At 46.5% G+C, this 12,088-nt stretch overlaps 1 protein-coding gene across 1 annotated transcript; it reads left to right on the top strand.

Annotated features, from left to right (window-relative positions):
• The first annotated feature begins 6,784 nt into the window (after positions 1-6,784).
• LOC117647757 (ribosomal biogenesis protein LAS1L-like) lies at positions 6,785-7,441 on the top strand. The gene has a single exon (XM_034389653.1). It carries the CDS (start codon positions 6,785-6,787, stop codon positions 7,439-7,441), a length of 657 nt encoding a protein of 218 aa, XP_034245544.1.
• Positions 7,442-12,088: the final 4,647 nt, after the last annotated feature.

The raw sequence follows: 12,088 nt of genomic DNA, 5'->3' as shown, positions 1-12,088 counted from the left end.
TGATGAAGATTATTACTCTATTGAAGAGGGCCATGCCAAGACCAGTAAGTGCCTGGCCGTGGTCCCCTCACGGTAAAGTAAGGCGGCCATGCAGATCGCCTCCACGTGTGCGGATACGGAACGGGATTGGTCCCTTCCACCATAGGCATGGAAGATGGATGCACTGCAAGAAAAAGTGTGGATAGTACAACAAAAGTACAACAAAAATTGTACAATAAAAGTACAACAACGATTGTAGAATGTACAACGAGAATTGTACAAACCACAACGAGCCCTGGACTGCCCAGCACTCGTCATGCCGGTTCCGTTGTACTTTGTACAACAATTGTTGTACTTGAAAAGTACACTAAATTCCTGATAAAAAATTTGCCAGAAATTTGTGTACTTTTGTTGTGGTTATTTTCTGCAGTGTGGTAGGGTGCGTCGATATGCACGACTTTTCAGATGCAGCTTTTGGGTAGCACTCAAAAGTTTCGTTTTTTTGTGCTGATTCCATAAATGACCGCGGTTTTGCGATAGGACAAAGCCTTCATGACCCTACCGGGCGTTTTATGTCGAAAAGCGGAGTTTTTGTATTTTTTCTTGTTTTTCGGTTCCGGATTTCATCCCAAACTGTCGGGGCGGCTGTTGCACGGTCGGATGGCCACCGCCTACACTAAATACAAGTTTTGCAGCTTGGCAGGACCACCGGACACCTCACGTGTGTGTCCCAAACCTCAATTTTCACCCTTTTTTTTACTACAATTTTTCATTTTTTTCTCTTTTTTCAGCTTTTATCGAGGATTGTACCGACCCAGTCGGTCTATACCATGACCAGAGGTTGTATAAAACAGTGTAGGGGTGCATAGAACGCAAGGCAGCCCCCGGACCGGGGCTGTGTAGGGAGGGGGAGGAGGGAGGGAGGGGAGGCGGAGAAAACAAATGCCCAAAATCAGCCCAAATCAGCTGTTTTGCCCTGTTTAGCCTGTTGGTAAATACTGTATTGCGGTGCAGCTAGCTCGGGAAGTGTTTCTTCCCCTTCGGAGCGCCCCCAGCGGCAGTGGTGGGGACTGGCGCGGGGCACCGCGAGACTGTGCCGCCGCCGCTGGCGGACGAAGGACTATGTGGGTGGGTCCGAACGGAAAAAGTGGAAAAAATATTTGTGCGGACATAACTGAGCTTCTTTAATATGTAGTTATGTTGATTGGTGTATGTGATTTTAATTTGGAATAGACCGCCTGAATATGTTTACAGATGTTTAAGCCGATGAGGTGGTTTTCACATGTACATGAGACTATTCATACTTTGTCACACACGTAACAAGTCGCTCCCTTCTTAGGCTCACTGCTTGCCTCTGTTGGAACCAGACCATTTCTGGAGCGCATGTGCCTGTACAAGGTTTTCTTGTGTTCATATGTAGCTGGACACCGGAGGCCAGACAAGAAATCTTTTTAAAGAGAAATGATCAAAGTAGTCTAAGGCAGCCAGCGTTGTTACTCACAGTGAACATGCTTCCTTTGAGTACATCTTCACAGGTTGACAGACAGAACAGAAATGACCGATAATCACGCGCTTTTCCCTAACACTTGTTTTGCTACTTGCTTCTTTTGTTCTGCCAACTTAATTTGTTCGCTCCTTTTTCAAGCGGTGTTTTCCCTTCCCCGGGCCAGTTTGAAATTTCGCGTCTCGCGGTGCCCCGCGCCAGTCCCCACCACTGCCGCTGGGGGCGCTCCGATCGGCGGGGCCGCGGCATCTTCCTGCGCGTATCCACTCGTAGCGGACGCGCTCGTGGTGAGTCCTGGGTAGGCAAGGAGAAGAAACACTTACACTGCAGAAAATAACCACAACAAAAGTACACAAATTTCTGGCAAATTTTTTATCAGGAATTTAGTGTACTTTTCAAGTACAACAATTGTTGTACAAAGTACAACGGAACCGGCATGACGAGTGCTGGGCAGTCCAGGGCTCGTTGTGGTTTGTACAATTCTCGTTGTACATTCTACAATCGTTGTTGTACTTTTATTGTACAATTTTTGTTGTACTTTTGTTGTACTATCCACACTTTTTCTTGCAGTGTACCGAGCTAGCTGCACCGCAATACAGTATTTACCAACAGGCAAAACAGGGCAAAACAGCTGATTTGGGCTGATTTTGGCATTTGTTTTCTCCACCTCCCCTCCCTCCCTCTTCCCCCTCCCTACACAGCCCCGGTCCGGGGGCTGCCTTGCGTTCTATGTACCCCTACACTGTTTTATGCAACCTCTGGTCATGGTATAGACCGACTGGGTCGGTACAATCCTCGATAAAAGCTGAAAAAAGAGAAAAAAATGAAAAATTGTAGTAAAAAAAAGGGTGAAAATTGAGGTTTGGGACACACACGTGAGGTGTCCGGTGTTCCTGCCAAGCTGCAAAACTTGTATTTAGTGTAGGCGGTGGCCATCCGACCGTGCAACAGCCGGCCCGACAGTTTGGGATGAAATCCGGAACCGAAAAACAAGAAAAAATTCTAATGCTTACGCATTGCACGGTGTTCCGGTTGTGGAAATCATTTTGAAATCTGTCATTTAAACGTTAGTTACGTTAATTTTACCGTTATTTACGTAACTTTGAATTCTACCGGTATTTTTACATCCTCAAAAGTGATTCAGTTAACACAATGACCATCTCAGTCAATCTCACGATCTCGCGATTTACAGTGCTCATGTTCGTCAAACGAAAGTCATCCGCGTTCCGAAAACACCCCTCCCGAGTTTAAAAAGTTTGTCAAACCAACCGTCGTGCTGCTTACAGAATTGAGGAAAACATGAGAATAGAACCGCAGCCTTTAAAAGCAAGCCAAACAATCCAACCTCAGCAACAATGGAGGGGCAGTTTCAATGCGCGACTACTCGTTTTTTCAGCGTCACGATTTTCGAAAGGGCGCAGACGCCGAGAAAATTGATGCCAACCCCCGAAAATTAATAGGGTATTTCAACGAATCCCTGGCCCGGAAGTCAAAGAACAAAAGTAAGAACCAAAACGGCTTCTGCGCATGCGCAGACGCTGCCTTAGAGAGGAGGGGGGACCTCTGCGCATGCGCTGAAGCGGTTTTGGTTCTTACTTTTGTTCTTTGACTTCCGGGCCAGGGATTCGTTAAAATACCCTATTCATCGCGTCTTTTCTGTTACGAACTAATGACTAATGACAGACTTCAAAGATGTTTTAATGTCGGGTCACCGTGCAATGAGTGAGCATTGGCATTTTCGAATTTTACGGCGTTTTCATTTCTTTTTATCAGCGACTTAAAATTTCGACAGTTGGTACGATGGCACCGTGTCGTTGTCATGGAGATTTTTTCTTCGTGTTTTACCCATTTTCTCAGAAGACAGACGATTTCTTGTCACTTTGATGAGGCAGGAGGTTTAGTTTTGAGGAGTGGCACATTTTTCCTTCGAAACGTTTCTGGAAAATGTAAACGGATAAGGGTGCTTGATTGTTGCAAATTTATGTTTTAGTCGTTTACGGAAAATTTCCACGATAAATTTTTTAGATTTTCTGGACTTTTTATTGTATTATGAATAGGATTAAAATGGCGGGAGCGAAATGTCCATTCTGGGGGGTCCGTAGAAGAAGAATTCTGAGCCGTCCCGAGCAATAGGGGTCCTCCTTCGTCGGAATCCCTAAAAATACAAAAACTCCGCTTTTTGACATAACGCCCGGTAGGGTCATGAAGGCTTTGTCCTATCGCAAAACCGCGGTCGTTTATGGAGTCAGCACAAAACAAGCTAGGGCCCGCCCTTCCGTCGAACCGAGTTGCCAGCTCCGCTTCGCTGCGCCGGCAACTCGGTTCGACAGGGGGCCGGCCCAGCTTGGCCTGCCGGCGGCCTTTTCTCGGGCCTTCGGCCCTCGCATCAGACCCAACTTGGCCAGTCGAAGGCCCGGGCCTTCGGCCCGCTCGCATCACACACACCGTGAGCGGGTAAAGCAAAGTTATCGATGTACCATCGTGACTTAGGCCCGCCCTTCTATTCACAATATGCAATAGTCCTTAAACTTTTTACTCCAACTGTCCTTAGAATATGCCCATTTAATTTGTCTCTTCGCCCTCATTCCGAAAATACCCATATTTGCCATGCTACTGCAACTCCTTGCAATAGAGGCACAGCAGGAGCGCAAAACGAGTCCGTCGCACTTTTTCCCATAAATCATGAAGGCGGGCTCCTGGAACCCCCTTCCGACCCCTCGTTGAAGAGGTCTTGCCAAGACCTATCCAAAACTTAAGTAAAAATTTTCAGTCGGTCGACCCCCTTTTTTCAAGATCCTGATGTGACTAATAGACGAAGTCGGGCTCCTGGACCCCCTTTCCGACCCCTCGTTGAAAAGGTCTTGCTGAGACCAATCGAAATCTGCAATAAATTTTTTTAGTCGGTCGACCCCCTTTTTTGAAGATCCTGATCTGGCCAACTTGTAAAAGCGGCCGATGGGGTCGGGACCAGGTCCATTCATCTTGTCTCGTCGCCCCGATTCCAAAAATACCCCTATGTGCCCTGCTAGCACCAATAATGGCAGAAATCCCCCTCCCGCTCATGTAAACCATGATGCACCTGCAGCAGCCCTTGTGCGACCCGGACGGGATTTGCACCACCGGATTATTTGTTTGGACGGTACTCCTGAAGTACCCTCCAAATCTGGTTACTCTAGCTCAACTCCTTCCTTGTACACAGACGCCAACAACAACAACAACACACAGACACAATGGCAAATGCATAGGCCCTCCCCCTATTTTTTGAATAGAAGGGCGGGCCAAAAACGAAACTTTTGAGTGCTACCCAAAAGCTGCATCTGAAAAGTCGTGCATATCGACGCACCCTACTCGCCGGCCGGCCCGGCCGCAGCCCCCTCCCTCGCTCCCCTCGCCCTGCGCCGCGCGCTCATTGGCTAGTGAGCTGACCGTAGGGGCGAAGCCGAAGTTGAAGCCGGCACCGGCACCGGCTGCCAGTGCGAGTCAGAGCCTGACCGAGTCAAGAGCACATCCCGATTGTCAACCTCAAAATGGCCACCAAGGTGAAATCTGTTATCATCGGCCCACCCCTGTCCTCCGGAGCCGGGGGCGGTGGCGACCGACGCCGGGACAACAGTAAGAAGAAACAGCCTGACGACGCCCAGGACAACAACCGGCCGCCCCAGTCACGATGCACCGTCTGCCGCCGCTCAACATCACGGGCCCCGTCTTCCAAAGGTGTGGTCGTTTGTTACTGTTGTGCTGAAGCTCAAGCAGAAGAAAGGAGTCGCCGCAAACCTGTCAGCGCTCCAGGGCCTGGTGCGACTGCAGCAGCAAACTCCTTCGCGTGCAGCCAGTGTCGGGCCCTCACCCAGCGGCCACCGAGGGACGGCGTGGCTACGTGCTACTGCTGCCATGATCAGCAGCGGCGTGCTCGTCAACGATCGCGGACACCAGCTGCCGCACCTGCCGTTGCCACACCCGCTGTCGCCGCACCTGCAGCTGCAGCCTTCGCGCCACTTTTCTCCAAGTCGGCCTCAACGCCCACGGCCTTCCTGTGCTCCAAGTCCTGGGCCCCAGCGGCCCCGACGCCAAGCGCCCCAGGTTGGAAGCTGCCGGCCCTCCACTCGTTGCTGCCCTTCCACTTCCTGCGGGCTCTTACCAACTCCCCAAAGGCCGGGCTGCCCGCTGTGCCGCGGCCATCAGCATCATGGAAGCGCAAGCGGCGTTGGGTGCTGCAGGGCCTGCACCGTCCCTGCCGGTTGCCGCTGCCGCCGTCGCTGGACCTGCCGCTGCCCCGGCTGCTGCAGCTGCACCACTCACTGAAAATCAAATAGTGATACATCTCACTCTCTGAGGGATGAGACATAACTGTCTCACCGAAAAAATGGTGATACTAAAATGTATCGCCGAAAAAATAGTCGTACACCCATGTATAACCGAAAAACTGGTCGTACACGCATGTATCACCGAAAAAAGGGTGATACTTCCCCAGGAAAACAAGGGCCAATCTCGCTGATGTTTTACCGTTTTTTGGGTGATACTTTTTTGTACGACCCTTTTTTCGGTGATACATGCGTGCTCTACAAATCAAAGAGTGTACATGGTACGCTCTAACTGGAGCATGCCTGCAAGCCCGCTCGAATAGGCTTGGAAGCACTGATGCTACAGCTGACAACAATAAAGGCAGAAAAGATCCACCGTGTTGCACAAGGCGGCGTTTCTTCGTCCTCCAACCCTCGCCTTTTTGGGCCAATTGACGTAAAATGTCACGATATTCTCTTAGTCTGTTCCTTTGGTCTGGTGTGAGAGGTATATTGCCCAGAAGTAAATTGTCACAGATTTCACAAATAGCATAAATAATGGGTTTGTCGGCACTGTGCAGAACTGCTTTGCGAAGATTAGGTTTAGCCGTCTGAAGGACTTGAAGAACAGCGTGGTGTGTCTTGACTCTAGGAGCCATGATCCGCTAATGCTTCTCGTGTGGTGTTCCCCCGCCCTTATATACCCTGCACGGATCCGAGTTAGTTGGTAAGGGGATCGGCCGATAGGCGGCGCTAGGGTGGCTCGCGATAAGGTATAAAAGGGAGTGTTGCCGGAGCACATAACACACTTTCCTCTAGTTCGTCAATGAGTACGGAACCTAACGACGGAAAAAACATGATTAAGCACACGCAAAGTAGCACCCAGTTGCGCTTAAATGGACACACGTATTACAAAAAAGACACAAACAATGGCAAAGTGTACTGGAGATGTGTACGTTTTAGAAGTGACCGGTGTGGGGCAACAGCCATAACCCTACAATATGCTCAGGGCGTACAAGTCATGAAAGAAGGAGTGCACTCGCACCCGGCCAAACCTACTTCGGATCTGCAGGACTCAGAAACAGACATGGATGAGCCTAGTGAACCCTCTCAATCATCCTTGGCCAGCGAGCATAGTGACGATTCACGTGATGATGAAGACAGCGAAGATGAGCACAGTGAGGAGTCGAGTTTCGAGGAGAGCGAGGAAGAAGGAAAGGTGTGGGAATCTTGGGATGAGGAGACAGATGAGGAGCTAATGGACGGGGAGGATGAATCAGATGTGGATATGGAAGACGACGAAGGTTCAGATGATGAGGATGAAACTGATGAAGCTAGTGAGACAGATAATGTAACACTCTTAATGACAAAGCTAAAGCTACATAAAAAGGCCATGAGTAATCTCAGTACTGAAAGTGGGCCTGTGAGGGCAGCGATCTTGCAGGAAGCCTCTAAAGACCTTATTTGTTTCATTTGTGAACTTTGCTGGAACCTCCTGAATGGGTACTTTGACTTGAAAAGGCACGAAAAGAATATACTCAGACTGTACAAAGAAGATATACATGCAATGATAGATGAAAATAAAAGTTGGCTGCATAAGAAAGAAGCACTCATTGAACAGGCACTCGATCCTTTCATACCAATCCTCTTTAATGTTCTCCTACCCCATCTTACATAGAACCTTCACACTTAATAGGGATTGAGAAACGCAGAACTGCCATTCTGAAAGCCAAGCAAACGGGTAGTGGAAGAGCTCAACCAACTGAGAAAACCACCACCACACCTAAAATAAAACACCAAGTCAAAACCCTAAAAATAAAATCAAAAACCCCAAGGAACCGAAAATCAAGGGAGGTCCGCGCTTTCTGGAAAACATGGTAAACCTCACAGAGCCCCAAAATTTATTTGCCAAAAAGTGCCAATTTTGTGCCAACTCTGTTCCAAAAGTGCCAAAGTGTGCCAATTTTGTGCCAATTCTGTTCCAAAAGTGCCAATTTTGTGCCAAAAATTCAAATTCCACCGCCTTCTTGCTCACCCCCACCCCCCACCTCATCCCCCCCACCCCCATTCCCGGCGCAGGGGAGATTGCTGGTTAGGCCCCTGAAAAAAGACTACATTCTTAGGTGTGTACTCCAGCCGGAATAGCTCAGACGGGAGAGCGTTAGACTGAAGATCCCCGGTTCGATCCCGGGTTTCGGCAGATATTTTTTCCCTCACGGCCCGGCGTGGTTTCCCCCGGCGGCGGCGCGAAAATTCAAACGCGGCGCGGAACGGTGCGGCCCGGTACAGCGCGTTTCCGGACAGTCCCACGGCACAGAGCGTTCCCGGACGGTCCCACGGCGGACAAGACCAGACCTGCTTAGGTTAGGTTACAAGTAGGCGCCGGGCGCTTATTTACATACCGTGGGCGATTCAGCGCGGTATGAGAATTATGGCGGTCGGAGCATCCCCGCTTTACGGGACATGTGATTTGGCCACTATTCTAGTGGACTCCCATGTACCACACACCCAATGTGTCCTTAAATTTCAATTTGAAGTCATTTCCGAAAAAAGTATCAAAACGACTTGAAATTGTAAGGATTAGAAAAAAAATTCTGTTGAAGTGTCAAGATAATTAATATTTTCTTATTAACTGACTAAAAGGGATAGTGCAACAAGCTGCAATCCAATTAGTATGTCCTTCTAGACTAATTTTTTTTGGGGGAGGAAGCGTGGAAACTCAAGTTTGGTATTAAAAGGAGTGATGAGAGAAACGACTAAATTTGTTACGTTAAACTTTACAGATCAGAAACTTCGAGGAATATAGTGGTTCTGTATAAAAATTTGAGTTTCATCTTCTCTGATTTAGAGGGAGTTTCGGATTTCCTGAGAAAAAGTTTTCAAAAGTTAGCGACAAGTTAATGTTAATTAACTGTTCAAAAGTTAGCAAAAAGTTTACGTTAACTAACTTGTCGTAAAGGTTGGAAAAAAGTTCCCAATTTTTTTTAAACCATGTATGATAATATTTAATAGGCAGAAATGTTTTTCACCTTCTTTGTAGGTGCACGATAAGTGTACACCACACTACTTTGATATTGCTGAAAGTGATCAACACCTAAAAATTTTATAAGTTAAAACTTTTTATTTTTCTTGATCTCAACGACCATTAACAATATCAAAATAGTCCTGCTTACACTTGGAGTTCTCCGAAAGACAAGTTTAAAAACATTTTATGTTCAATCATGTTCAATCAATGTTCAATTATGTTCACCTAATGGTTACTTTAAAAATGAGGCTCGCAAGATTTTTTGACAAGTCAGTTTACGGAAACTTGTCGCTTTCATTTGGTCTCTCTCATAGAGGATATCCTCACTTCCAAGAAAGTGGAGCTGCAATTTTGGAGCAGCACATCTAAATTATTCATAGTTAACGGACCATTAAAGGGATAAAAGGTCATATTTTGACCACCAACAGGCTTAACACCCCTTAAAATGAACATGTAAAGGTGTGTTGATTTTTCATTGATCTAAAATATCTTTCTTTTTAAAAAAGGTTTTTTATTTGTTGCATCCTACATTATGCTAATCTGATGGCTACATCAAGTATCTTCACAGCAATATCATTTGAACAGAAAATTGTGTTTGTATGATCAAGATCATTTTAGAGTCTTTTTAAGTTATTTCTGGAAATGTATTTCATTTGCGTTTTGAGGACTCAGCAGCATTCTTGACACACGCTAGTGTCTACTGCACGGAAGAAGTGGCTCTCACCTGTCCTACCTTCCGTGTACAAGTCCCCTGGAGCGGGAATGCTCCGATCGCCATAATTCTCATACCGCGCTGAATCGCCCACGGTATGTAAATAAACGCACCGGGCGGATCCACACTTAGGTTGGGTGGGGTTAGGGGTGGCTTAGGTTAGGGGCGGTTGGGTTAGGGGTGGGTTAGGTTAGGGGCGGTTGGGTTAGGGGTGGCTAGGATAGGGGCGGTTGGGTTAGGGGTGGGTTAGGTTAGGCCCGACCAACATGACCGCCCCTTAGGTTGGGTTAGGCCCACCTAAGATGGCGGCTCAGGGGGGAGGGGGAGGGGGATGTTACAATGGGCCCCCCACGAATTTCATGTTACAATGGACCCTCTATACTACTGTCATCCCCTCGTCATAACCCACAGGTGAGTTACGTAACTGCACGTTCACTGAGATTCCAAACGCTATGAATATAGCACCGTACGTGCAATGCGTCCGGAAAATGCCCTATGCTAATGCATGGGAAGGCACTGCACTTCATGTGCAATGAACAAGCATTGCACCAATTGACGCTATATTCATAGCGTTTGGATTCTCAGTGGTTGCCCGTCATCCCCCTACCCGTGATCGTAAAGAAAAGGAAACCTCGTGTTTCCCCCTCTTCTTTCCCCTTATTTTATTTAACACAACTTGTTTTCTTCAAAGGATGGAAATGACTATGATGGATGGAAAGGTTAAGAGCTACTTAACTCAGACATCGTGCATGACGTGTGACGTGTGCTATGCTACCCCATAGTTAATGAACTGCATCTCTGAAATGATTGTTCGTCCTGAAAGTAAGGACGCTCTAGAGTACGGGTTATCCATACTTCATGCATGGATACGAACCCTTGAAAATATGCTTAATGTTGCGTGGCGACTGGAAATTAAAGCAAGCTACCGAACATATACAGCCGAGGAGAAGTTACAAATGAAGGAAGCAAAAGTCAGGATTCAAGTTAGTGTTAAGCAAGAACTAGGTTTGATATTGGACAAGCCTAGGCAAGGAGGTAAATTTAATGGTACATGGTACAATGTAGCACACCTTCTGTGCTTATAATTTCGTTTCAATTTTTAGCAGGAAACACTAACGACGGGAATACAGCCCGTCGTTTTTTTGAAGACCCTGACAAGGTGGCCTCACTGACGGGTCTGGATGCCTCCCTCCTTGAGCGATTGCGTGTGATCTTAATCACGCTGTCGAGTGGTTTCGCCATAAACCCGGAAGCTTTCAAGGAATATAGCGTTGAAACGGCGAGAGAATATACCCGGCTCTATCCGTGGTATTACATGTGTGCGTCATTGCACAAGGTCCTTATTCATGGCGCATCGTTCATCAGGCTAGCCCCAATCCCAATCGGCCTCCTCTCTGAAGATCCCCTGGAGTCACGGCACAAGGACATGCGCTCCTTCAGAATGCATCATACACGAAAATGCAACAGGACTGCAGGGAACCGTGATCTCCTGGTTGCCTTGTTTGTGTCATCTGACCCAGTGATAAACGAATTTAGAAAGAAACCCAAACCAAAAACCAAGAAGCTGTGTGGTACGATTACTTCCTTGTTAGATGACCCCCTGTCAAGTAATGCAGCTGAGCCTGAAATTTTTCAATATGACGATGAAGACGATTTGATTGATTGATTGATTATTTTATCCTCTTAGACATTTGCACTGTATTTATACAAAAGTATTATCATTTCCACATGAATTATATCCAAGTAACCAGGAATTCATTTTGCATCCCTACCTTTTCCATGTCTAACACTGTTTAAAGGTCCCCCTCTCATTCCGGGAACGTGACACCACGTTGAAACAAACGTGACGATATGTCACGTTCGTTTAAGCATTGTGTCCCGTTCGTTTGAATGTGAACAAGCTGATTTTTGGCCAGTTCACACCCAAACAAATGTGACACAGGCAGATTCCAGACCTAAAGGGCAAGCCATTTGCCAACACCTTATGGATTTGGACCAAACTTGGTATACCTATACCTTTTGAGTCAAAAAAATTTTTGGTGAAAAATTTTTTTTTTCAATTCAATTGTTTTTATTGTATTTTGAAAGTTGAATTATTTAACATAGAAAAGACTAAATATCACTGAATATTCCTTATGTGGCCTTAAATTGCAACATTCTTAATATAACTATCAAGTCTGGTTCCAAATTTTTCAAGACGGAGCTTTACTTTAGTCGAAATATGACTGCTGACTCGAATAGAAGCAAATCTAGGTGAAAATAATTAACGGGTTTGGTCTCTTTTGGACTCGTAAACTTTAATATCTCCCAAAGTATTTAGTTAACCGTATTGGCACTTGGCAGGTGAAAAGAGAACATAATGATGAGTCTTTGGTGAAATTTTGAGCACTTTTGGAGATGACGTCAAATTGTCTAGAAACATTTTTTTATTTTTAACGACAAAAAGTTTTTTTTTTTTTTTAATTTTTTCACCAAAAATTTTTTTGACTCAAAAGGTATCGGTATACCAAGTTTGGTCCAAATCCATGAGGTGTTGGCAAATGGCTTGCCCTTTAGGTCTGGAATCTGCCCACAATGCTCAAACGACC

The sequence above is a fragment of the Thrips palmi genome, unplaced genomic scaffold, assembly GCF_012932325.1.
Source record: "Thrips palmi isolate BJ-2018 unplaced genomic scaffold, TpBJ-2018v1 HiC_scaffold_2, whole genome shotgun sequence".
Taxonomy (NCBI): domain Eukaryota; kingdom Metazoa; phylum Arthropoda; class Insecta; order Thysanoptera; family Thripidae; genus Thrips; species Thrips palmi.
The sequence above is the reverse complement of the archived record's forward strand: the minus strand, read 5'-3'. Positions and strand labels throughout refer to the sequence as shown.

Excerpts from the sequence above, each read along its gene's own strand:
- LOC117647757 (XM_034389653.1), top strand. The coding sequence starts at position 6,785 with ATGAAAGAAGGAGTGCACTCGCACCCGGCCAAACCTACTTCGGATCTG.